Source organism: Onthophagus taurus, chromosome 5 (genome assembly GCF_036711975.1).
Source record: "Onthophagus taurus isolate NC chromosome 5, IU_Otau_3.0, whole genome shotgun sequence".
Classification (NCBI taxonomy): Eukaryota; Metazoa; Arthropoda; class Insecta; order Coleoptera; family Scarabaeidae; genus Onthophagus; species Onthophagus taurus.
The window spans coordinates 9979983-10007500 of NC_091970.1; the positions used below are offsets into that span (position 1 = coordinate 9979983).

Here is a 27518-nt window from a genome sequence, read left to right on the forward strand (position 1 = left end):
CCATAAACATTGTATTTACGGATGAAGCAACATTTACTCAAAGCGGAATTTTTAATATTCATAATGCGCACGTTTGGAGCGATGAAAATCCCCATGCAATACTAGAAACTCATGATCAGTGGCGATTCAGTGTTAATGTATGGGCTGGAGTTATAGGTTCCAAAGAGATTGACAGCCGATGCCTACATACATTTTTTACAAAATGACCTTACAGAGGCATTTGATGAATTACCTCAACAAATTCTAGAAGATTGCTACTTTATGCACGATTATGCACGCGCTACTCGAGCATACTTAAATAACAGATTTGGCAATAAGTGGATTGGCCGAGGAGGGCCACCTCGTTCACCAGATTTAAATCCGTTAGATTTTTGGTTTTGGGGACATTTAAAACAAATTGTTTATTCTGAAGACGTTCAAAATGTGCAGGATTTGAAGAATAAAATTAGTAACGCATTTGACACAGTAAAACAAATTCCTGGTATCTTTGAACGCATTAGAAGTTCATTTAGAAAACGTATCCGTTTGTGCTTAGAAGTAAATGGTGCAATATATACATATATATGTTATATATATACATATATGTTCAATATGCGAACATTTATTATGACATGAATCTTTTCCAATTTGTTAAATATTCGTTGTTTTTATGCTGGTTGAACGATTTTCTTCGACAATCTTTGTTACTTGTTTTGTTAAATTATTAATTAACTTAATATTATCTTATTATTTATTAAACTTTATCTTAACCATCGTAACCATGGTAATCATATAATTACTGCATCTAAATCGTTAGAATTAATGATGTTTACAATAGGTCAGCTTATGAAACTAAAACTTTGAATATCTCGAAATTGGTCCATTTTCGGACCTATGTTTATTAGACTTTTCTTGTCTGTTTTCGATCAGAGAATACGCTGATGCAGTATTGTACAATCGATGCGGGACACCCTGTATATAAATGACTTGCTTTCATTAACACTCAATGGAGACTTAATCTCTTATGAGGATGATACCGTTCTGTTTGTAGAAGGCCGTTCTTGGGCGGATGTTGAAGATAAAGCTATAGCAGATTTGAGATTAATAAACAACTGGCTAAATAGCAGTAAACTTATTTTAAATGATAGCAAGTCATATTTTATGAGATTTACCATCAGAAAGGATACCACTAATAGCTTTTCTAGCCTTCCAATTCATGAAAATGATTGTTGTGTGGTAGATTGCAATCTGTGCAAGTTGCTACTTATTTGGGTGTATTAATTGACAATCATTTGAGATGGAATGCTCATATTGCAAGGATGGTTGACAAGATTCGGCGTAGTACTTACATGTTCAAAAGATTACGTCATGTATGCGATTTCAAAACTATTAAGATATTTTATTTTGGAGTTATACATTCAATCCTGCAATATGGCATATTGGCATGGGGCTCTGCAGCTGATTCTTACCTTCAGAAATTAATTACGTCTCAAAAAGGTGTTATAAAAATAATGATGCATAGGCCCCGTACTTTCCCATCTGCAATCTATTTACTATTAAACAGTTATACACCTTAGCAATTATGAATAACATTCTAAAAACACTTTTTTTCAGTTTTTGCTGTTACCCCCATGCGCCAGCTGCTTGGTACTGATCATAATAGAAATTAGTTATATGGCGTGTTACGGGAGTTTTTGTTTTTGTTTACCTTATATACATAGTGTTTACTATTAATTTCTCTATAATTTCTTTCTATAAACTGGATACAAAGACAAATAAATAAATAAAAAAATAAAATAACACTCTAGGCGCAGCTTTCTTTAGTAGTGACCAAGCGCGTTTTCACCTCACTGGGCTTAATATAACCCCAAAAATTGTCACGAAAGACCGCAAAATTCCTCTAAGCTAACAGTGTGGATTGCTTTATCACAATTTGGCGTCACATTTTTTTAGGAGGAAAGTGTTGGGGCATTTGCACACGAAGCTACTGAAAAGAAATTGATCAGTGACGCAAATTACTAAGCAGATTACTTTGAGTCACTTCCTATATAATCAGCTGGAACGTCATCCATCGCGCTACTGATTGAGGACTCGTCTATGATTCACTTAAACCAATTTGTAACCAATCACTAGAAAGTGGAAAAACGTTAGATTTTATATTATTTTCAGTTTTGGAATGTGGCAAAATTGATAGAAATGTTCTTTATTTGAAGGGCTAATTGCTAGAATGTGACAAAATACACTTTCTGTAAAAATGAGATTTTGCTATTTTCTCATCATGCCATAATATGACAAGCTGCATAAAAATTTGTACAAAGTTATTCTTACAGAACATGTCCCAAAATCTCATTCTTACATTAACACTGCAGCATTAAAATCTGCAGGTTAGAAACTGACAACCCAACAAAATGGACGGCGCGCTTAAGACAAATGACAAATCAGTGAAATTAACGACGATATTAGTGAAGAAGATGATTAATGTGTCTATGTCTATGATCTCGATGCAGATTCAGAATATTGGCAAATCATCTTTTTGCATTGTTTTTTCTTTTCTGCCAACAACTGTTTTAGCACCTTTATTGGAAATAAATAGCAATCCAGTCAAAGTGTGCTCCAAAATCTAAATGGAGGCACAGAAACACGAACATGTACGTGAGAACGAAAAGAAAAAGTATACAAGTGAATCGACCAATAAGCTCGTGAATTGGGATCGCCTTGTGCGTGCAAAAAGAAATGTAGGACTTTCCTAGAAGGATGTCATGAAAAAGTATTTAAGGAATTCTGGGATCTAGGATCTTACGACTTGCAGAATAGTTACCTCTTTGGATGTATTCAGTTAAAACCTAAGAAACGTTCGTATCGTAAAAAACAAACTAAACAAGAATCTAGCAGACATTTTAACACAAAATATTTTGTGACTGCTGCTGGAAAACACATAAGGTTTTGCAAAATCGAATTTATGAGTGTTCATGCACTCGTTAGCAAAAAAAATCAGGGAGTTCAAACTGCAGGACTGACAATTTTGAGAAAACCTATTTAAACTGTGTTTTGTACGGAATTTAATATTGGATTTAAATTACCTAAATGTGACACTTGCAAAACTTGCGACGATTTTAATTTGAAAATATCTAACAGTACAGTTGCTTATGAAAAGGATGAGCAGGAATTACAGAAACTAAAAACATAGTCAATTTTGCACAAAAATAGAGCGGCTGCAATGCAAAGCTTATTAAAAAGCGAAGTAGAAGAATGTAAGATAAAAGCAGGAACAGCTTTTTACTGCCGAAAGATTTGACTTTATAATCTGAGTATTCATGATTGCACTAACGAATAGAGGAGTGGATGAGGTGATTTTGATAAAATTTTGAAAAATATTAAACCTGGTGTGGAGGATCTTGTAATATTTACGGATAACTACCCAGGTCAAAACAAAAATTGGGTCGTAATATCTCTCTGGCTACAGTTAATTAGAGAGAACTTTTTAGAAGTGGACATACTCACTTGCCATCTGATCGTGACTTTGCCTTAATAGAGAAGAGGCATAGAAAATACGCGCTACGGATCTATTCACCAGAAGGGTGGTACAAAGTTATGGAAGAAAACAACGCGTGTGAAGTTGGCCATAGATTTCAGCCGTAGATTTTAAACTGAAAAAAATGCGTGATCGGAGTATTCAATCGATCTAATTTCAACGGCATCGTATTCATGGTCGTCTCTTGTTTCAGATTCAAAAAGAAAATTTTCCTAACCACTTCTTATTATCCGGGAAAATCGATTTTCTTCAAACTTTCGCAAAATTCGGATCGTTCGGGGGTTTTAATCGAACTAATTTCAACGGCATCGTATTCCTGGTGGCCTCTTGCTTCAGATTTGAAAAGAAAATTTTCCTAACCATTTCTTATTATCCGGGAAAATCGATTTTCTTCAAACTTTCGCAAATTTTTGCCTGTTCGGGGTTTCTAATCGATCTAATTTCAACGACATCGTATTTCTGATCGCCTCTTGCTCTAAATTGGAACAGAAAATGTTCCTAATCATTTCCTATTTTCCGGAAAAACCGATTTTCTTCAAACATTCGCAAATTTCGGCCTGTTCGGGATTTCTAATCGATCTAATTTCAACGGCGTCGTATTCCTGGTACCCTTTTACTTCAGATTCAAAAAGAAAATTTTCCTAACCATTTCTTATATTCCTGGAAAATCGTTTTTCTTCAAACAATTGTTAATTTCGGCCTGTTCGGGGTTTCTAATCGATCTAATTTCAACGGCATCGTATTCCTGGTACCCTTTTACTTCAGATTCAAAAAGAAAATTTTCCTAACCATTTCTTATATTCCGGGAAAATCGTTTTTCTTCAAACAATCGCAAATTTTGGCCTGTTCGGGGTTTCTAATCGATCTAATTTCAACGACATCGTATTTCTGATCGCCTCTTGCTCTAAATTGGAACAGAAAATGTTCCTAATCATTTCCTATTTTCCGGAAAAACCGATTTTCTTCAAACATTCGCAAATTTCGGCCTGTTCGGGATTTCTAATCGATCTAATTTCAACGGCATCGTATTCCTGGTACCCTTTTACTTCAGATTCAAAAAGAAAATTTTCCTAACCATTTCTTATATTCCTGGAAAATCGTTTTTCTTCAAACAATTGTTAATTTCGGCCTGTTCGGGGTTTCTAATCGATCTAATTTCAACGGCTCGTATTCCTGGTACCCTTTTACTTCAGATTCAAAAAGAAAATTTTCCTAATCATTTCTTATATTCCTGGAAAATCATTTTTCTTCAAACAATTGTTAATTTTGGCCTGTTCGGGGTTTCTAATCGATCTAATTTCAACGACATCGTATTCCTGATCGCCTCTTGCTCTAAATTGGAACAGAAAATGTTCCTAATCATTTCCTATTTTCCGGAAAAACCGATTTTCTTCAAACATTCGCAAATTTCGGCCTGTTCGGGATTTCTAATCGATCTAATTTCAACGGCATCGTATTCCTGGTACCCTTTTACTTCAGATTCAAAAAGAAAATTTTCCTAACCATTTCTTATATTCCTGGAAAATCGTTTTTCTTCAAACAATTGTTAATTTCGGCCTGTTCGGGGTTTCTAATCGATCTAATTTCAACGGCATCGTATTCCTGGTACCCTTTTACTTCAGATTCAAAAAGAAAATTTTCCTAACCATTTCTTATATTCCGGGAAAATCGTTTTTCTTCAAACAATCGCAAATTTTGGCCTGTTCGGGGTTTCTAATCGATCTAATTTCAACGACATCGTATTTCTGATCGCCTCTTGCTCTAAATTGGAACAGAAAATGTTCCTAATCATTTCCTATTTTCCGGAAAAACCGATTTTCTTCAAACATTCGCAAATTTCGGCCTGTTCGGGATTTCTAATCGATCTAATTTCAACGGCATCGTATTCCTGGTACCCTTTTACTTCAGATTCAAAAAGAAAATTTTCCTAACCATTTCTTATATTCCTGGAAAATCGTTTTTCTTCAAACAATTGTTAATTTCGGCCTGTTCGGGGTTTCTAATCGATCTAATTTCAACGGCATCGTATTCCTGGTACCCTTTTACTTCAGATTCAAAAAGAAAATTTTCCTAACCATTTCTTATATTCCGGGAAAATCGTTTTTCTTCAAACAATCGCAAATTTTGGCCTGTTCGGGGTTTCTAATCGATGTAATTTCAACGACATCGTATTTCTGATCGCCTCTTGCTCTAAATTGGAACAGAAAATGTTCCCAATCATTTCCTATTTTCCGGAAAAACCGATTTTCTTCAAACATTCGCAAATTTCGGCCTGTTCGGGGTTTCTAATCGATCTAATTTCAACGGCATCGTATTCCTGGTACCCTTTTACTTCAGATTCAAAAAGAAAATTTTCCTAACCATTTCTTATATTCCTGGAAAATCGTTTTTCTTCGAACAATTGTTAATTTCGGCCCGTTCGGGGTTTCTAATCGATCTAATTTCAACGGCATCGTATTCCTGGTACCCTTTTACTTCAGATTCAAAAAGAAAATTTTCCTAATCATTTCTTATATTCCTGGAAAATCATTTTTCTTCAAACAATTGTTAATTTTGGCCTGTTCGGGGTTTCTAATCGATCTAATTTCAACGACATCGTATTCCTGATCGCCTCTTGCTCTAAATTGGAACAGAAAATGTTCCTAATCATTTCCTATTTTCCGGAAAAACCGATTTTCTTCAAACATTCGCAAATTTCGGCCTGTTCGGGGTTTCTAATCGATCTAATTTCAACGGCATCGTATTCCTGGTACCCTTTTACTTCAGATTCAAAAAGAAAATTTTCCTAACCATTTCTTATATTCCTGGAAAATTGTTTTTCTTCAAACAATTGTTAATTTCGGCCCGTTCGGGGTTTCTAATCGATCTAATTTCAACGGCATCATATTCCTGGTACCCTTTTACTTCAGATTCAAAATGAAAATTTTCCTAACCATTTCTTATATTCCGGGAAAATCGTTTTTCTTCAAACAATCGCAAATTTTGGCCTGTTCGGGGTTTCTAATCGATCTAATTTCAACGACATCGCATTCCTGATCGCCTCTTGCTCTAAATTGGAACAGAAAATGTTCCTAATCATTTCCTATTTTCCGGAAAAACCGATTTTCTTCAAACATTCGCAAATTTCGGCCTGTTCGGGGTTTCTAATCGATCTAATTTCAACGGCATCGTATTCCTGGTACCCTTTTACTTCAGATTCAAAAAGAAAATTTTCCTAATCATTTCTTATTTTCCGGAAAAACCGATTTTCTTCAAACATTCGCAAATTTCGGCCTGTTCGGGGTTTCTAATCGATCTAATTTCAACGGCATCGTATTCCTGGTACCCTTTTACTTCAGATTCAAAAAGAAAATTTTCCTAACCATTTCCTATTTTCCGGAAAAACCGATTTTCTTCAAACATTCGCAAATTTCGGCCTGTTTGGGGTTTCTAAAGGATCTAATTTCAACGACATCGCATTCCTGATCGCCTCTTGCTCTAAATTGGAACAGAAAATGTTCCTAATCATTTCCTATTTTCCGGAAAAACCGATTTTCTTCAAACATTCGCAAATTTCGGCCTGTTCGGGATTTCTAATCGATCTAATTTCAACGGCATCGTATTCCTGGTACCCTTTTACTTCAGATTCAAAAAGAAAATTTTCCTAATCATTTCTTATATTCCTGGAAAATCGTTTTTCTTCAATCAATTGTTAATTTCGGCCCGTTCGGGGTTTCTAATCGATCTAATTTCAACGGCATCGTATTCCTGGTACCCTTTTACTTCAGATTCAAAAAGAAAATTTTCCTAATCATTTCTTATATTCCTGGAAAATCATTTTTCTTCAAACAATTGTTAATTTTGGCCTGTTCGGGGTTTCTAATCGATCTAATTTCAACGACATCGTATTCCTGATCGCCTCTTGCTCTAAATTGGAACAGAAAATGTTCCTAATCATTTCCTATTTTCCGGAAAAACCGATTTTCTTCAAACATTCGCAAATTTCGGCCTGTTCGGGATTTCTAATCGATCTAATTTCAACGGCATCGTATTCCTGGTACCCTTTTACTTCAGATTCAAAAAGAAAATTTTCCTAATCATTTCTTATATTCCTGGAAAATCGTTTTTCTTCAAACAATTGTTAATTTCGGCCCGTTCGGGGTTTCTAATCGATCTAATTTCAACGGCATCGTATTCCTGGTACCCTTTTACTTCAGATTCAAAAAGAAAATTTTCCTAATCATTTCTTATATTCCTGGAAAATCATTTTTCTTCAAACAATTGTTAATTTTGGCCTGTTCGGGGTTTCTAATCGATCTAATTTCAACGACATCGTATTCCTGATCGCCTCTTGCTCTAAATTGGAACAGAAAATGTTCCTAATCATTTCCTATTTTCCGGAAAAACCGATTTTCTTCAAACATTCGCAAATTTCGGCCTGTTCGGGATTTCTAATCGATCTAATTTCAACGGCATCGTATTCCTGGTACCCTTTTACTTCAGATTCAAAAAGAAAATTTTCCTAACCATTTCTTATATTCCTGGAAAATCGTTTTTATTGAATACCCCGATCACGCATTTTTTTCAGTTTAAAATCTATGGCTGAAATCTATGGCCAACTTCACACGCGTGTTTATTTCTACACAATTCCATATTGACTAATAATCCTAATTACTTATAAAAAACAATATAATAAAACGAAATATAATCCTTATCTTATCACCTACACTTGCAACTTAACACCAGAAAGAAAAAACAAATTTAAAAAAAGAGGAAGATCTTGATTACTGTTGGAATACAATCTTAAACAATGACTGATATAGGAATAAGTCTGTGCAAAACATTTTCTATTATAAAAAACATGAAATGACTCCATCTAAAGTTAAATTAGTACAAGATTTAAGAGAAGGTGTTTTTGGCAGGAGAGTGATATTTTGTAATTGGCTTAATAGCAATCTAAATGTGTTAAATTTAACACTTTGAGAGATGAATCTAATTCGAATAATAACAAAATTTCTAATAGCAAAAATGAGTACTTCTGGGATAGAGAGATATGCCAATTTTGTTCTGAAAGAATTCGAAGATTATTTTGATGGTGTACCAATACAAATATGTCGCAATGTAGTTCCAACAGAATGGAGCACCTTCCCACAATGCAGGAAACGTCAAAAACATTTTAAATGCCACTTAAAAGTTATATTTGGAATTTGCTAACAATAACTATTAAGAAAGTCATAAATAATTGATCTTAAACATGGTATTCCAGAAACTCATTCAATCTGTAATAGTCATTGAAAATGTTTAGAACCATTTAACAAAAATGATGAGTATTTGCTAAAAAATTTATGTAGTAATTTTTCGCATTAAACAAGTACTAATACGATTAATAACTTATTAACAATAACTTAATAAGGATTTAAAGCATTTAGCACATTTCCACTATGTATGTTATTTCCCCAATATTCTAATAGATGGCGCTAAACTCGCTTTCCAAGTGACATAAAAAGAAATTTATCTCTAGGTCAAACTTATTCATCCACAAAACGATAGGTTACGACAAAAAATAATAAAAAGTCATAAAAATACTTACAATAAAGCCGTTCCAGCTGCAATTAAAAGTGTGGCCAATATAAATTTTCTGCAACAATCCTTTTTCTTATCTAACGGTTCGGCTTTCGCCCCGCATTTACCGCAACAACGGCAACAACAAAAGAAAAATCCACAAACTGGCATAAAAATCGCCAACAATAAAACGATTATTATAATCACCAAAAGACCGGCGTATTGAGATAAAAGGGTTTGCCATTGATCTTCGATTGGAGCCAATTTTATCTCGCCTTTTGATACTTCGATTAAACCTTAAAAAAAAAACAATCATAATTAAATTTTATTAATTAATAAAATCATAAAAACAATGTTCGAAGTAAACGTGAAATCAATTCCGTTTTAACTCGATTTTGTTTACATTTCGAATGCGTTTACAATTACTATAACAACGACAGGAAAATGTTGTGGTACCGTTACTCAACAACACGACATCGCGCAAGGTCACGCTTTAAAAAGCTCATCGAATTCAAAAGAAATTCAAGGTGAATCCAAATGAAACAAAAGAATTCTATTTTTTTATTTAAAACATCTGGATTCCCGGTTTAAACCACTTCCGGTACAGTCATTAAACGCAATCAAATTTAATTCTTACCTTCCGGATAAATATCTTTGCTGATTAAAATGTCCATAAAAATATTGGTGATATTATAAAGTCCCGCCATTCCTCTCGGATTAAATTTGGCCGAAGAATAATAAGTGGAAGAGATATTGACTGGGGTATAAACGGGTCCCGTGATGTCTTCGAGCACATTGTAAAGTGCCCTATCGAGATTTCTGCTGATTTTACTAATATCCCGAACAAAACTACCGCCCGGATGAGTTCCTCCGATACACAAAACGCTCGACAAAAGCACCAATGATGCAATTAAAACGCTTAAAAGATTCATTTTCGCTCTTAAAAAGACTTTTGTCTTTTCATCTTCTTTCAGTTTCTTCTTAGTCTTCATTTTCTTAGTATTTGATTTATTTTTCGTTCAAGTTTTAACCATGTTAAATCTGAAAATGTAATTAAAACGTGATTAGTACTGTTTATCTTTTCAATTGTACTTTTTAAAAGGCTTATTTTGTTGGTGATAAATGTAATGTAATAAGGTTGATTTCAACATAACAATGATGTCATAAGAATTTTTCTACTAATTCATGATTAATTTTATCAGACGATATACATGCCTTCTTTAGACTTTTAAAAAATGTTTAATTCAAAGAAATGATGATGATATAATTAAACAATTATCGGAGAATTAAATTTAATTTGCGAGGTTATGTTTTAAATTATTTTCTGTCAAAATGACATTTAATTTTTTTTTTAAATTAAAATTTCAAGTTAGAAAAAAATTGTTTTAACAAACACTGTTCCTGGTGTAATTCTTAAAAAATATTATTAACAAAATTTTTTGATTTAATCAATAATTAAGAAGATAACCTCAAAATAATAATTTTTTTTTTATACATAATATACACTTAGATTAGATTTATTACACTTAGATTATTACACTTAGATTCATTACACTTAGATGCTTAATTAATAGAGATGTAAAAAAATTTTATTAAGATAATTGATTCAAAATCGAAATTGAAACAAATTTTGTTTAAAACATTTTTTGATAAAAACAATAATTATAGAGATAATTAATTTTGATAGCATACTATTCAGAGGGAAATTAATATTTCAAGTTAGCAAAAAATTTTATTAACAAACACTGTTCCTGAAGTAATTCTAAACAAATTTTGTTAACAAAATTTTTTGATTAAATCAACAATAAGGATATAACCTCAAAAATATTAATTTTTGTAGCATATTGTTCAGTGGGAAATTAAAATTTCAAGTTAGGAAAAAATTGTTTTAACAAACACTGTTCCTGAAGCAATTCTTAACAAACATTATTAACAAAATTTTTTGATTTAATCAATATTAAGGAGATAACCTCAAAATAATAATTTTTGAATTTTTATACATAATTACTAGGGCCCGGAACTTACAAGTGGTGGGGGTAAATCGTATCGTTCCGTTACAAAAGTTCCGTGCCCTAATAATTACACTTAGGCCCGGTTTCATAATAAAATTAAAGGCGGCTTTAAATATTTAAAGTCACTTTATCTTTAAAACGCGTTTCATAATCAATTTTTAACCCTAAACCCGGCTTTAACTTTAAAGTCGCGATTCTCTCACTTTAACGAATAAAAGCGGCTTTAAGCGCTGTAATATAACCTATAAGTGTCACTGCGTGTGCTTGTCCGCTGATTATATATCTGTTCATTTCACTCAAAATACAATGAATTTGATGGATACGAGTTCAAGTTCATCATCGGAAGATGAACCTGTACTTGTACTTAGAAGACGTAAAGTTTACAAGAAGAGAGTGGATTGTTTCCAACGATATAATGAAAGTGAATTTTTTGAAAGGTTTCGACTAACAAAAGATACGGTAGTTTCGTTATTGGCATTGATAGAAGACGCAATATCTAACTTTTCCAAGTTAACAAAAAATTATCAAGTAAGTTGTATTATATAATAAAAATATATCCGGTATATTTATACTTTGCATTTTTCTTTAGAGGGGGCTCTATACCAGCAATGCATAGCCTATTATTAACCCTAAGGTTCTATGCAACAGGGAATATGCTCCTTTCTGTAGCGGATTTTATTGGAGTATCGAAAGCCTCAGCATGTAGGATAGTAAAGAAAGTTACCAGTGCTATAGCGTCACTATCACCTCGCTACGTAAAAATGTATTCTACGAATGCAGAAATGAATAGGGCTGCGGAAGAGTTTTATCGATTTGCAAGATTTCCACGAGTTATTGGTGCTATTGATTGTACACTTATCAAGATACAATCACCAGGAAGAGAAGACGATGGAATATATCGCTCAAGAAAAGGTTTTTGTGCACTGAATGTGCAGAGAGTTTCTGACGCACGTTTAAAAATTCGGAATATTGTTGCGAGGTGGCCTGGTTCGTGTCACGACCAAACCATATTTAACAACAGTAGTTTAAAAGAAGCCTTTCAAAATGGGATGTATGGACGATATATGCTTGTTGGAGATAGTGGCTATAAAATTAAACCATACCTTATGACACCTTTACAACAAGTACAAACACCAGCTGAGAACTTGTACAATGAATCGAGTATCAGAACACGGAATGTGGTTGAACGTCAATATGGAGTGTGGAAAAGAAGATTTCCAATTTTAAGTTTATGCATGAGGCTGCAGATAGAAACAACAATGAATGTGATAGTTGCGACTGCAGTACTACATAATATGGCCATAGACATGAATGACAGTATTCCTGGAGAATGGACCAATCCATTTAACGCAGACGAAGACGAAATTGAACAGGATGACGATCATTACGTAGAAAGCTCAACCCTTTCTAGGTAGGGGTTGAGGTGTGAGGCAGTTGCTTATTAATGAACATTTTGGTAGACTTTAACTTTTTATAAATAATGTTTATTTCATATATATATATATATATATATATCGTATACAGTCTCATGTGTTACATTATTTAGTCAAATCTTTCTCTTTTTGAGCTATTTCCAACTCCAATAAACGTATTCTCATTTTAAATTCTTCATTTCTCCTTTCTTCTTCTTTCTTCTTTATTTTTCTCTCTTTCCTTAGAGAAGTTCAACCCTCTTCTTGATTACAGACATATTAGAAATAATATCGAATACTCAACATTCCACCGATGTTTATATCATAGAAAAATATATTATATATATGTATATAGAAGCTTTACTCCCCACCATTATTTGGTCGAAATGAAATTCAGCGCCATTAGCGGAATGTACTAGTACTTCTTTCGATAAGCCGCGAAATTTAAATGGATAATTTTTATATAGTATAGTGGTTTTGTTTATTTGTTTTTAAATAAAAAAAAGCTATATTTAATTAAATATTTTTATTTAAAATTTACTGAATATAATAATATATATATTATAATAATAAAAAAGAAAATTAGATATCTAAAACAACAATGCATAAAAAAAAAATAGTAAAATGCAATGTTGATGAACATTGCATTTTACTATTTCATTACCATACATCTCCAAAAGTTTCGGTGTTCACTCGATTTGGTCACAACCATCATGAGTGGTTTGCCTTCTTTGTTCCTTTTTAAGGTTCCATTCACCGAGTCAAACACATTATCATTATATATTATATTAAAATTTTAAAATTTGGGCAGTTTGACAAGCCTCTTTTGGCATAATAGTAATGATTGAATCTGTCGAACAAAACACTGATACTTGTTGAAAGTATAACCACGCATGCGCACTTTGTTTTGTGCAGATAATACAGATTGCAAATAGCGCTCGCAGTGCCATCTCTAGGTTTGTACTAGTACTACATATACGTATTCATTTTATAAGTATAAGTAAACACACCGTGGTTTATATTCAAAAATGACAGTGTGACAGGGAAACGCAGTGTTTACAATCGTAACGAATGAAATCTTACTAGAATTCAATGTGACCAACTTGAATAAAAAACATAAAGCGCCTTTTACTAAAGTCGGCGTATGAGTGTATTATGGAACGCGTTAACTTTAAAATCGATATTAAAGCCGGCTTTAACCTAAAAGTGCCTTTAGTTAAAGTGGCTTTAAGTCCCGCATTATGAAACCGGGCGTTAGAAGCTTAATTAATAGAGATGTAAACATTTTTTGTTAAGATAATTGATTCAAAATCGAAATTGAAACAAATTTTATTTAAAACATTTTTTGATAAAAACAATAATTATTGAGATAATTAATTCTGATAGCATACTATTCAGAGGGAAATTAAAATTTCAAGTTAGAAAAAAATTGTATTAACAAACACTGTTCCTGAAGTAATTCTAAACAAATTTTGTTAACAAAATTTTTTGATTAAATCAACCATAAGGATATAACCTCAAAAATATTAATTTTTGTAGCATACTGTTCAGTGGGAAATTAAAATTTCAAGTTAGAAAAAAATTGTTTTAACAAACACTGTTCCTGAAGCAATTCTTAACAAACATTGTTAACAAAAATTTTTGATTTAATCAATAATTAAGGAGATAACCTCAAAATAATAATTTTTGAATTTTTGTACATAATTACACTTAGACGCTTAATTAATAGAGATGTAAAAATTTTTTGTTAAGATGATTCAAAATCGAAATTGAAACAAATTTTATTTAAAACATTTTTTGATAAAAACAATAATTATTGAGATAATTAATTTTGAGAGCATACTATTCAGAGGGAAATTAAAATTTCAAGTTAGCAAAAAATTGTATTAACAAACACTGTTCCTGAAGTAATTCTAAACAAATTTTGTTAACAAACTTTTTTAATTAAATCAACAATAAGGATATAACATCAAAAATATTAATTTTTGTAGCATACTGTTCAGCGGGAAATTAAAATTTCAAGTTAGAAAAAAATTGTTTTAACAAACACTGTTCCTGAAGCAATTCTTAACAAACATTGTTAACAAAATTTTTTGATTTAATCAATAATTAAGGAGATAACCTCAAAATAATAATTTTTGAATTTTTGTACATAATTACACTTAGACGCTTAATTAATAGAGATGTAAAAATTTTTTGTTAAGATAATTGATTCAAAATCGAAATTGAAACAAATTTTATTTAAAACATTTTTTGATAGAAACAATAATTATCGAAATAATTAATTTTGATAATACTATTCAGAGGGAAATTAAAATTTCAAGTTAGCAAAAAATTTTATTAACAAACACTGTTCCTGAAGTAATTCTAAACAAATTTTGTTAACAACATTTTTTGATTAAATCAACCATAAGGATATAACCTCAAAAATATTAATTTTTGTAGCATACTATTCAGTGGGAAATTAAAATTTCAAGTTAGAAAAAAATTGTTTTAACAAACACTGTTCCTGAAGCAATTCTTAACAAACATTGTTAACAAAAATTTTTGATTTAATCAATAATTAAGGAGATAACCTCAAAATAATAATTTTTGAATTTTTGTACATAATTACACTTAGACGCTTAATTAATAGAGATGTAAAAATTTTTTGTTAAGATGATTCAAAATCGAAATTGAAACAAATTTTATTTAAAACATTTTTTGATAAAAACAATAATTATTGAGATAATTAATTTTGAGAGCATACTATTCAGAGGGAAATTAAAATTTCAAGTTAGCAAAAAATTGTATTAACAAACACTGTTCCTGAAGTAATTCTAAACAAATTTTGTTAACAAACTTTTTTAATTAAATCAACAATAAGGATATAACATCAAAAATATTAATTTTTGTAGCATACTGTTCAGCGGGAAATTAAAATTTCAAGTTAGAAAAAAATTGTTTTAACAAACACTGTTCCTGAAGCAATTCTTAACAAACATTGTTAACAAAATTTTTTGATTTAATCAATAATTAAGGAGATAACCTCAAAATAATAATTTTTGAATTTTTGTACATAATTACACTTAGACGCTTAATTAATAGAGATGTAAAAATTTTTTGTTAAGATAATTGATTCAAAATCGAAATTGAAACAAATTTTATTTAAAACATTTTTTGATAGAAACAATAATTATCGAAATAATTAATTTTGATAATACTATTCAGAGGGAAATTAAAATTTCAAGTTAGCAAAAAATTTTATTAACAAACACTGTTCCTGAAGTAATTCTAAACAAATTTTGTTAACAACATTTTTTGATTAAATCAACCATAAGGATATAACCTCAAAAATATTAATTTTTGTAGCATACTATTCAGTGGGAAATTAAAATTTCAAGTTAGAAAAAAATTGTTTTAACAAACACTGTTCCTGAAGCAATTCTTAACAAACATTGTTAACAAAAATTTTTGATTTAATCAATAATTAAGGAGATAACCTCAAAATAATAATTTTTGAATTTTTGTACATAATTACACTTAGACGCTTAATTAATAGAGATGTAAAAATTTTTTGTTAAGATAATTGATTCAAAATCGAAATTGAAACAAACTTTATTTAAAACATTTTTTGATAAAAACAATAATTATTGAGATAATTAATTCTGATAGCATACTATTCAGAGGGAAATTAAAGTTTCAAGTTAGAAAAAAATTGTATTAACAAACACTGTTCCTGAAGTAATTCTAAACAAATTTTGTTAACAAACTTTTTTAATTAAATCAACAATAAGGATATAACATCAAAAATATTAATTTTTGTAGCATACTGTTTAGTGGGAAATTAAAATTTCAAGTTAGAAAAAAATTGTTTTAACAAACACTGTTCCTGAAGCAATTCTTAACAAACATTGTTAACAAAATTTTTTGATTTAATCAATAATTAAGGAGATAACCTCAAAATAATAATTTTTGAATTTTTGTACATAATTACACTTAGACGCTTAATTAATAGAGATGTAAAAATTTTTTGTTAAGATAATTGATTCAAAATCGAAATTGAAACAAATTTTATTTAAAACATTTTTTGATAGAAACAATAATTATCGAAATAATTAATTTTGATAACATACTATTCAGAGGGAAATTAAAATTTCAAGTTAGAAAAAAATTGTATTAACAAACACTGTTCCTGAAGTAATTCTAAACAAATTTTGTTAACAAAATTTTTTGATTAAATCAACCATAAGGATATAACCTCAAAAATATTAATTTTTGTAGCATACTGTTCAGTGGGAAATTAAAATTTCAAGTTAGAAAAAAATTGTTTTAACAAACACTGTTCCTGAAGCAATTCTTAACAAACATTGTTAACAAAATTTTTTGATTTAATCAATAATTAAGGAGATAACCTCAAAATAATAATTTTTGAATTTTTGTACATAATTACACTTAGACGCTTAATTAATAGAGATGTAAAAATTTTTTGTTAAGATAATTGATTCAAAATCGAAATTGAAACAAATTTTATTTAAAACATTTTTTGATAAAAACAATAATTATCGAAATAATTAATTTTGATAGCATACTATTCAGAGGGAAATTAATATTTCAAGTTAGCAAAAAATTTTATTAACAAACACTGTTCCTGAAGTAATTCTAAACAAATTTTGTTAACAACATTTTTTGATTAAATCAACCATAAGGATATAATCTCAAAAATATTAATTTTTGTAGCATACTATTCAGTGGGAAATTAAAATTTCAAGTTAGAAAAAAATTGTTTTAACAAACACTGTTCCTGAAGCAATTCTTAACAAACATTGTTAACAAAATTTTTTGATTTAATCAATAATTAAGGAGATAACCTCAAAATAATAATTTTTGAATTTTTGTACATAATTACACTTAGACGCTTAATTAATAGAGATGTAAAAATTTTTTGTTAAGATAATTGATTCAAAATCGAAATTGAAACAAATTTTATTTAAAACATTTTTTGATAGAAACAATAATTATCGAAATAATTAATTTTGATAACATACTATTCAGAGGGAAATTAAAATTTCAAGTTAGCAAAAAATTTTATTAACAAACACTGTTCCTGAAGTAATTCTAAACAAATTTTGTTAACAACATTTTTTGATTAAATCAACCATAAGGATATAACCTCAAAAATATTAATTTTTGTAGCATACTATTCAGTGGGAAATTAAAATTTCAAGTTAGAAAAAAATTGTTTTAACAAACACTGTTCCTGAAGCAATTCTTAACAAACATTGTTAACAAAAATTTTTGATTTAATCAATAATTAAGGAGATAACCTCAAAATAATAATTTTTGAATTTTTGTACATAATTACACTTAGACGCTTAATTAATAGAGATGTAAAAATTTTTTGTTAAGATAATTGATTCAAAATCGAAATTGAAACAAATTTTATTTAAAACATTTTTTGATAAAAACAATAATTATTGAGATAATTAATTTTGATAGCATACTATTCAGAGGGAAATTAATATTTCAAGTTAGCAAAAATTTTTATTTACAAACACTGTTCCTGAAGTAATTCTAAACAAATTTTGTTAACAAAATTTTTTGATTAAATCAACAATAAGGATATAACCTCAAAAATATTAATTTTTGTAGCATACTGTTCAGTGGGAAATTAAAATTTCAAGTTAGAAAAAAATTGTTTTAACAAACACTGTTCCTGAAGCAATTCTTAACAAACATTGTTAACAAAATTTTTTGATTTAATCAATAATTAAAGAGACAACCTCAAAATAATAATTTTTGAATTTTTGTACATAATTACACTTAGACGCTTAATTAATAGAGATGTAAAAATTTTTTGTTAAGATAATTGATTCAAAATCGAAATTGAAACAAATTTTATTTAAAACATTTTTTGATAAAAACAATAATTATCGAAATAATTAATTTTGATAGCATACTATTCAGAGGGAAATTAATATTTCAAGTTAGCAAAAAATTTTATTAACAAACACTGATCCTGAAGTAATTCTAAACAAATTTTGTTAACAACATTTTTTGATTAAATCAACCATAAGGATATAATCTCAAAAATATTAATTTTTGTAGCATACTATTCAGTGGGAAATTAAAATTTCAAGTTAGAAAAAAATTGTTTTAACAAACACTGTTCCTGAAGCAATTCTTAACAAACATTGTTAATAAAATTTTTTGATTTAATCAATAATTAAGGAGATAACTTCAAAATAATAATTTTTGAATTTTTATACATAATTACACTTAGACGCTTAATTAATAGAGATGTAAAAATTTTTTGTTAAGATAATTGATTCAAAATCGAAATTGAAACAAATTTTATTTAAAACATTTTTTGATAAAAACAATAATTATCGAAATAATTAATTTTGATAGCATACTATTCAGAGGGAAATTAATATTTCAAGTTAGCAAAAAATTTTATTAACAAACACTGTTCCTGAAGTAATTCTAAACAAATTTTGTTAACAAACTTTTTTAATTAAATCAACAATAAGGATATAACATCAAAAATATTAATTTTTGTAGCATACTATTCAGTGGGAAATTAAAATTTCAAGTTAGAAAAAAATTGTTTTAACAAACACTGTTCCTGAAGCAATTCTTAACAAACATTGTTAACAAAATTTTTTGATTTAATCAATAATTAAGGAGATAACCTCAAAATAATAATTTTTGAATTTTTGTACATAATTACACTTAGACGCTTAATTAATAGAGATGTAAAAAATTTTTGTTAAGATAATTGATTCAAAATCGAAATTGAAACAAATTTTATTTAAAACATTTTTTGATAAAAACAATAATTATCGAAATAATTAATTTTGATAGCATACTATTCAGAGGGAAATTAATATTTCAAGTTAGCAAAAAATTTTATTAACAAACACTGTTCCTGAAGTAATTCTAAACAAATTTTGTTAACAACATTTTTTGATTAAATCAACCATAAGGATATAATCTCAAAAATATTAATTTTTGTAGCATACTATTCAGTGGGAAATTAAAATTTCAAGTTAGAAAAAAATTGTTTTAACAAACACTGTTCCTGAAGCAATTCTTAACAAACATTGTTAACAAAATTTTTTGATTTAATCAATAATTAAAGAGACAACCTCAAAATAATAATTTTTGAATTTTTGTACATAATTACACTTAGACGCTTAATTAATAGAGATGTAAAAATTTTTTGTTAAGATAATTGATTCAAAATCGAAATTGAAACAAATTTTATTTAAAACATTTTTTGATAAAAACAATAATTATCGAAATAATTAATTTTGATAGCATACTATTCAGAGGGAAATTAATATTTCAAGTTAGCAAAAAATTGTATTAACAAACACTGTTCCTGAAGTAATTCTAAACAAATTTTGTTAACAACATTTTTTGATTAAATCAACCATAAGGATATAATCTCAAAAATATTAATTTTTGTAGCATACTATTCAGTGGGAAATTAAAATTTCAAGTTAGAAAAAAATTGTTTTAACAAACACTGTTCCTGAAGCAATTCTTAACAAACATTGTTAACAAAATTTTTTGATTTAATCAATAATTAAGGAGATAACCTCAAAATAATAATTTTTGAATTTTTGTACATAATTACACTTACAATTAGACGGTTAATTAATAGAGATGTAAAAATTTTTTGTTAAGATAATTGATTCAAAATAGAAATTGAAACAAATTTTATTTAAAACATTTTTTGATAAAAACAATAATTATTGAGATAATTAATTTTGATAGCATACTATTCAGAGGGAAATTAATATTTCAAGTTAGCAAAAATTTTTATTTACAAACACTGTTCCTGAAGTAATTCTAAACAAATTTTGTTAACAAAATTTTTTGATTAAATCAACAATAAGGATATAACCTCAAAAATATTAATTTTTGTAGCATACTGTTCAGTGGGAAATTAAAATTTCAAGTTAGAAAAAAATTGTTTTAACAAACACTGTTCCTGAAGCAATTCTTAACAAACATTGTTAACAAAATTTTTTGATTTAATCAATAATTAAGGAGATAACTTCAAAATAATAATTTTTGAATTTTTATACATAATTACACTTAGATGGTTAATTAATAGAGATGTTAAAATTTTTTGTGAAGATAATTGATTCAAAATCGAAATTGAAACAAATTTTATTTAAAACATTTTTTGATAAAAACAATAATTATTGAGATAATTAATTTTGATAGCATACTATTCAGAGGGAAATTAATATTTCAAGTTAGCAAAAATTTTTATTTACAAACACTGTTCCTGAAGTAATTCTAAACAAATTTTGTTAACAAAATTTTTTGATTAAATCAACAATAAGGATATAACCTCAAAAATATTAATTTTTGTAGCATACTGTTCAGTGGGAAATTAAAATTTCAAGTTAGAAAAAAATTGTTTTAACAAACACTGTTCCTGAAGCAATTCTTAACAAACATTGTTAACAAAATTTTTTGATTTAATCAATAATTAAGGAGATAACCTCAAAATAATAATTTTTGAATTTTTGTACATAATTACACTTAGACGCTTAATTAATAGAGATGTAAAAATTTTTTGTTAAGATAATTGATTCAAAATAGAAATTGAAACAAATTTTATTTAAAACATTTTTTGATAAAAACAATAATTATTGAGATAATTAATTTTGATAGCATACTATTCAGAGGGAAATTAATATTTCAAGTTAGCAAAAATTTTTATTTACAAACACTGTTCCTGAAGTAATTCTAAACAAATTTTGTTAACAAAATTTTTTGATTAAATCAACAATAAGGATATAACCTCAAAAATATTAATTTTTGTAGCATACTGTTCAGTGGGAAATTAAAATTTCAAGTTAGAAAAAAATTGTTTTAACAAACACTGTTCCTGAAGCAATTCTTAACAAACATTGTTAACAAAATTTTTTGATTTAATCAATAATTAAGGAGATAACCTCAAAATAATAATTTTTGAATTTTTGTACATAATTACACTTAGACGCTTAATTAATAGAGATGTAAAAATTTTTTGTTAAGATAATTGATTCAAAATAGAAATTGAAACAAATTTTATTTAAAACATTTTTTGATAAAAACAATAATTATCGAAATAATTAATTTTGATAGCATACTATTCAGAGGGAAATTAATATTTCAAGTTAGCAAAAAAATTTGTTAACAAACACTGTTCCTGAAGTAATTCTAAACAAATTTTGTTAACAAAATTTTTTGATTAAATCAACAATAAGGATATAACCTCAAAAATATTAATTTTTGTAGCATACTGTTCAGTGGGAAATTAAAATTTCAAGTTAGAAAAAAATTGTTTTAACAAACACTGTTCCTGAAGCAATTCTTAACAAACATTGTTAACAAAATTTTTTGATTTAATCAATAATTATGGAGACAACCTCAAAATAATAATTTTTGAATTTTTACACATAATTACACTTAGACGCTTAATTAATAGAGATGTAAACATTTATTTTTAAGATAATTGATTCAAAATCGAAATTGAAACAAATTTTATTTAAAACTTTTTTTGATAAAAACAATAATTATCGAAATAATTAATTTTGATAGCATACTATTCAGAGGGAAATTAAAATTTCAAGTTAGCAAAAAATTGTATTAACAAACACTGTTCCTGAAGTAATTCTAAACAAATTTTGTTGATAAAAATTTTTGATTTGATCAAAAATAACCTCAAAAAAATGTTTATATAGGTATTTTTTTATTGAGAAAATCGTTTTAGAATTTAATTAAGAACGAGTGGAGGGGGGAAATCGTATCATTTTGTTACAAAAGTTCCGTGCCCTATTCATGACATCCAGCTGGGTTTTGAAGTTTGAATTCTTCGTTCATATCATGCTCCAGCATGATGTTTCCACTGACTCTTGTTGTATTGTATACTTTCTTCTGCTCTTCTTCTATTTGTGGGTTTTCGCAGGGCTTTCGACAGCATACTCAAGGAAAAGTTGTATCTTTTCATGGAGCGAAGTTACATACCAAAAAAACTTGTCAGATTGAAAAGATCTACGCTACAGAATGCTAAGGGAGGAGTTTCTATGGATGGACGTTGTGGCAGAAAGTTCATTTAGAGTAGAGTGGTAAGACAAGGTGACGCCCTCTTAGCCACATTATTCAACCTGGCACTATTAAAATTATCTACAAGTCCAAAATGATCCTTGCTTATGCGTATACGAAAACCAATTCAGGGAAACGTACAACGAGCTGCAAAAGGAGGCCAAAAAGGTTGGACTGGAGGTAAACGTAGAAAAAAGGTAGAAGAAGGAAAGAAAGAAAGAAAATCATTTCCAAAAAGGATATACTTCGACTCGTCAGTAAACAAAACTCTGGACCAGAAATAAGATTGAGCAAATTCTAGAATTTTTTAATTTGCTAAAAAATCCATTATCGCGTAGAACTTTTTGTACAACTAATTTTGGTGCACTAACTCTAGGGTGTTTGCTCACTTCTTTTAATATGGAGCTAATATCTCTTCTATCTGTTCTTTACCAACAATTAGAACAGGTATATGATGTGGCCCCTAGAAACGACATTAAGATAATACTTGGGGACATGAAGCAAAGATTGGCAGAGAAGCCAAATACTGGGGGACCATAGAGAGGCACAACTTGCACGACGAGACTAACGAAAACAGAAGGTTGATGATTGCACTTGCGACCGGAAGGAACATGGTCATTAGCTCTACATGCTTCCCACACCGGATCATATACAAGGACCTCACCTGATGGTATCACTAGGACTGGTGTGAAGTTATCCATAAATCCCAGCAATAAACTTAAAACATTAATAATTCCGTAACCAATACGATTTGGGTAACCAAATTTCACACACAGGTCACTCTTACCCTCAAGAACAGCTAACCACCCCCATTTGGTAAAAAAAAAATTTTTCAACCCTCACCCCCGAAAAAGGGATGTTTTCGCCCTGATGGGCACCTTCGAATTAAACGAAATTCTACCACATAATAGAACACACTTCTAAGTATTTTTATCAATTTTCAAAACACCGTAAGCCCTAACGGTTTTCGAGAAAAAAAATCAGTATTATAAACCGCGGATGGGACTTTAGGGGTGAATTTGACCCCGTTGGGCACCTTCAAAATTGATGAAATTTTAGGATGATTTAGAGGATGCCTTTAGCGATTGAAATCAACCATCCAAACACCGTAATGTATTACGGTTTCCGAGAAAAAAAATGTGTTATTAGACACTATAGGTATACAGCGCGGCGCGGACTTTGGGGGTGAATTTGACCCCGTTGGGCACCTCCAAAATTGACGAAATTTTAGGATGATTTAGAGGATGCCTTTAGCGATTGAAATCAACCATCCAAACACCGTAATGTATTACGGTTTCCGAGAAAAAAAATGTGTTATTAGACACTATAGGTACACAGCGCGGCGCGGACTTTGGGGGTGAATTTGACCCCGTTGGGCACCTCCAAAATTGACGAAATTTTAGGATGATTTAGAGGATGCCTTTAGCGATTGAAATCAACCATCCAAACACCGTAATGTATTACGGTTTCCGAGAAAAAAAATGTGTTATTAGACACTATAGGTATACAGCGCGGCGCGGACTTTGGGGGTGAATTTGACCCCGTTGGGCACCTCCAAAATTGACGAAATTTTAGGATGATTTAGAGGATGCCTTTAGCAATTGATATCAACCATCCAAACACCGTAATGTATTACGGTTTCCGAGAAAAAAAATGTGTTATTAGACACTATAGGTACAGAGCGCGGCGCGGACTTTGGGGGTGAATTTGACCCCGTTGGGCACCTCCAAAATTGACGAAATTTTAGGATGATTTAGAGGATGCCTTTAGCGATTGAAATCAACCATCCAAACACCGTAATGTATTACGGTTTCCGAGAAAAAAAATGTGTTATTAGACACTATAGGTATACAGCGCGGCGCGGACTTTGGGGGTGAATTTGACCCCGTTGGGCACCTCCAAAATTGATCAAATTTTAGGATGATTTAGAGGATGCCTTTAGCAATTGATATCAACCATCCAAACACCGTAATGTATTACGGTTTCCAAAAAAAAAAATGTGTTATTAGACACTATAGGTATACAGCGCGGCGCGGACTTTGGGGGTGAATTTGACCCCGTTGGGCACCTCCAAAATTGATGAAATTTTAGGATGATTTAGAGGATGCCTTTAGCAATTGATATCAACCATCCAAACACCGTAATGTATTACGGTTTCCAAAAAAAAAAATGTGTTATTAGACACTATAGGTATACAGCGCGGCGCGGACTTTGGGGGTGAATTTGACCCCGTTGGGCACTTCCAAAATTGACGAAATTTTAGGATGATTTAGAGGATGCCTTTAGCAATTGATATCAACCATCCAAACACCGTAATGTATTACGGTTTCCGAGAAAAAAAATGTGTTATTAGACACTATAGGTATACAGCGCGGCGCGGACTTTGGGGGTGAATTTGACCCCGTTGGGCACTTCCAAAATTGACGAAATTTTAGGATGATTTAGAGGATGCCTTTAGCAATTGATATCAACCATCCAAACACCGTAATGTATTACGGTTTCCGAGAAAAAAAATGTGTTATTAGACACTATAGGTATACAGCGCGGCGCGGACTTTGGGGGTGAATTTGACCCCGTTGGGCACTTCCAAAATTGACGAAATTTTAGGATGATTTAGAGGATGCCTTTAGCAATTGATATCAACCATCCAAACACCGTAATGTATTACGGTTTCCGAGAAAAAAAATGTGTTATTAGACACTATAGGTATACAGCGCGGCGCGGACTTTGGGGGTGAATTTGACCCCGTTGGGCACCTCCAAAATTGATCAAATTTTAGGATGATTTAGAGGATGCCTTTAGCAATTGATATCAACCATCCAAACACCGTAATGTATTACGGTTTCCAAAAAAAAAAATGTGTTATTAGACACTATAGGTATACAGCGCGGCGCGGACTTTGGGGGTGAATTTGACCCCGTTGGGCACCTCCAAAATTGATGAAATTTTAGGATGATTTAGAGGATGCCTTTAGCAATTGATATCAACCATCCAAACACCGTAATGTATTACGGTTTCCAAAAAAAAAAATGTGTTATTAGACACTATAGGTATACAGCGCGGCGCGGACTTTGGGGGTGAATTTGACCCCGTTGGGCACCTCCAAAATTGATGAAATTTTAGGATGATTTAGAGGATGCCTTTAGCAATTTAAATCGACCATCCAAACACCGACCACGGCTTCAGAGAAACAATTTCGTTATTAAATTGTACACGTATGTAGAGCAGATAGTAGGTGCCTTTAGCGATTTTAATAGATTATGAAAACTGCGAAACTCTTAATATTTCATGGAAAAAATAAATTTTGTTAAGAAAGGCATTTTGTAGTTTTATGGGCTTTTAGTCGTTACTGGCAAAGGGTAAGAACTCCGCCACGTGCAGTTACAAAAGGCGCACTTATTAAGGAAAAAATATGTCCATATTTTTTGCATTATAAGTGCATTCCGGGAAAATAGTTGCCGACTTATTCGGTGTTGTTTTAGAGCGTCATACACATTTTTTAGATTTTGCCCGAAAGGTGAGGAGTAAACATATAATATATAAAGATTCCTCAGCTATTGCAGAGATCAGCTGTTCTAGTTATCTCTTGTTAAAACCAGTGACCAGTGAAGATGTCGACGAAATTACTGTTTTTGGGCGATAGTAATTTTTGCTGAATGCTACGTACTAGAACTAACTACAAAGTATTTGTTCTAACAGATGTGAAATTAATTCCTACTAATGGTATATATTTTAGGACGACAACCAAAACAGTCAAGCAACGGAAAATATTTCCTCGACTTAGCAGTAGGCGGTCAAACAATACTAAAACTTTTGCGGCGCGCAAAGTGTATTCCAAAAACATGTTACCCTTGGTTTTGTGGAGATATTGTTGAACGTCATATCGTTATAATGATAAGAACTAAAGATATACTCCATAAAACATCACCATCCCAACTGAAGTCCCAATATTCTCACCTCTTCCGCTTCCTTCTTTCCTTAAATCCTAAAGGAATACAAATTTGCACAATTCCTCCCTGCAAAAACTTCGAGTCTGTGAACGTAAGATATTATAACTTCTCTGTCATGCTATAAATAAATACTCTCCATGCCTTTATAGGAAATCAATCATTACATTCGACGGTTTTGTGCTGAAAAGCAAATCAATTGTACCGACATTGAAGCAATTGTTAACAGAACCATGATGGAAGGGTAACAAAACGTAAAAATGTTTCTTTTCTTATGTATTTAATACAAATTTCTACACAGGGATGGCATTTACTTAAATGAACAAGGGTTGGAAACGGTCTGGAACGCGGTAGCAAGTAATTATAATCATATTCTCAATCCATTACACAATTTAATTATAAGTAAAACAGACCATTAATATAATACATTTCTTTCTCTATCAAAAGTTTTTTTTCTATCAAAAGTCCGCCCTCCAAATCATCCTAAAATTTCATCAATTTTGGAGGTGCCCAACAGGGTCAAATTCACCCCCAAAGTCCGCGCCGCGCTGTGTACCTATAGTGTCTAATAACACATTTTTTTTTCTCGGAAACCGTAATACCTTACGGTGTTTGGATGGTTGATTTCAATCGCTAAAGGCATCCTCTAAATCATCCTAAAATTTCATCAATTTTGGAGGTGCCCAACGGGGTCAAATTCACCCCCAAAGTCCGCGCCGCGCTGTGTACCTATAGTGTCTAATAACACATTTTTTTTCTCGGAAACCGTAATACATTACGGTGTTAGGATTGTTGATTTCAATCGCTAAAGGCATCCTCTAAATCATCCTAAAATTTCGTCAATTTTGGAGGTGCCCAACGGGGTCAAATTCACCGCCAAAGTCCGCGCCGCGCTGTATACCTATGGTGTCTAATAACACATTTTTTTTCTCGGAAACCGTAATACATTACGGTGTTTGGATGGTTGATATCAATTGCTAAAGGCATCCTCTAAATCATCCTA

At 30.4% G+C, this 27518-nt stretch overlaps 2 protein-coding genes and 1 long non-coding RNA gene across 7 annotated transcripts in view; 2 read left to right on the forward strand and 1 right to left on the reverse strand.

The window, feature by feature from the left end:
* The window catches only part of LOC111419220 (prominin-like protein), a 79098-nt gene that overhangs the window by 19899 nt on the left and 31681 nt on the right, over nucleotides 1-27518 (reverse strand). For all 5 annotated transcript variants that reach the window (XM_071196103.1, XM_071196104.1, XM_071196105.1 and 2 more), the window contains 2 exons: nucleotides 9690-10093; nucleotides 9081-9348 (listed from right to left, as the gene is read on the reverse strand). In XM_071196103.1, coding sequence (XP_071052204.1) covers nucleotides 9081-9348; nucleotides 9690-10044 — 623 coding nt within the window. In that variant the 5' untranslated portion in view covers nucleotides 10045-10093. The remainder of the gene's footprint in view (nucleotides 1-9080; nucleotides 9349-9689; nucleotides 10094-27518) is intronic.
* Nucleotides 11718-12479, forward strand: LOC111427084 (putative nuclease HARBI1). The gene has a single exon (XM_023062057.2). It carries the CDS (start codon nucleotides 11718-11720, stop codon nucleotides 12477-12479), a length of 762 nt encoding a protein of 253 aa, XP_022917825.2.
* LOC139429852 (uncharacterized) lies at nucleotides 25669-26935 on the forward strand. Its single transcript, XR_011640427.1, has 3 exons — nucleotides 25669-26251; nucleotides 26305-26759; nucleotides 26817-26935. It is a non-coding gene; the product is annotated as an uncharacterized lncRNA (long non-coding RNA).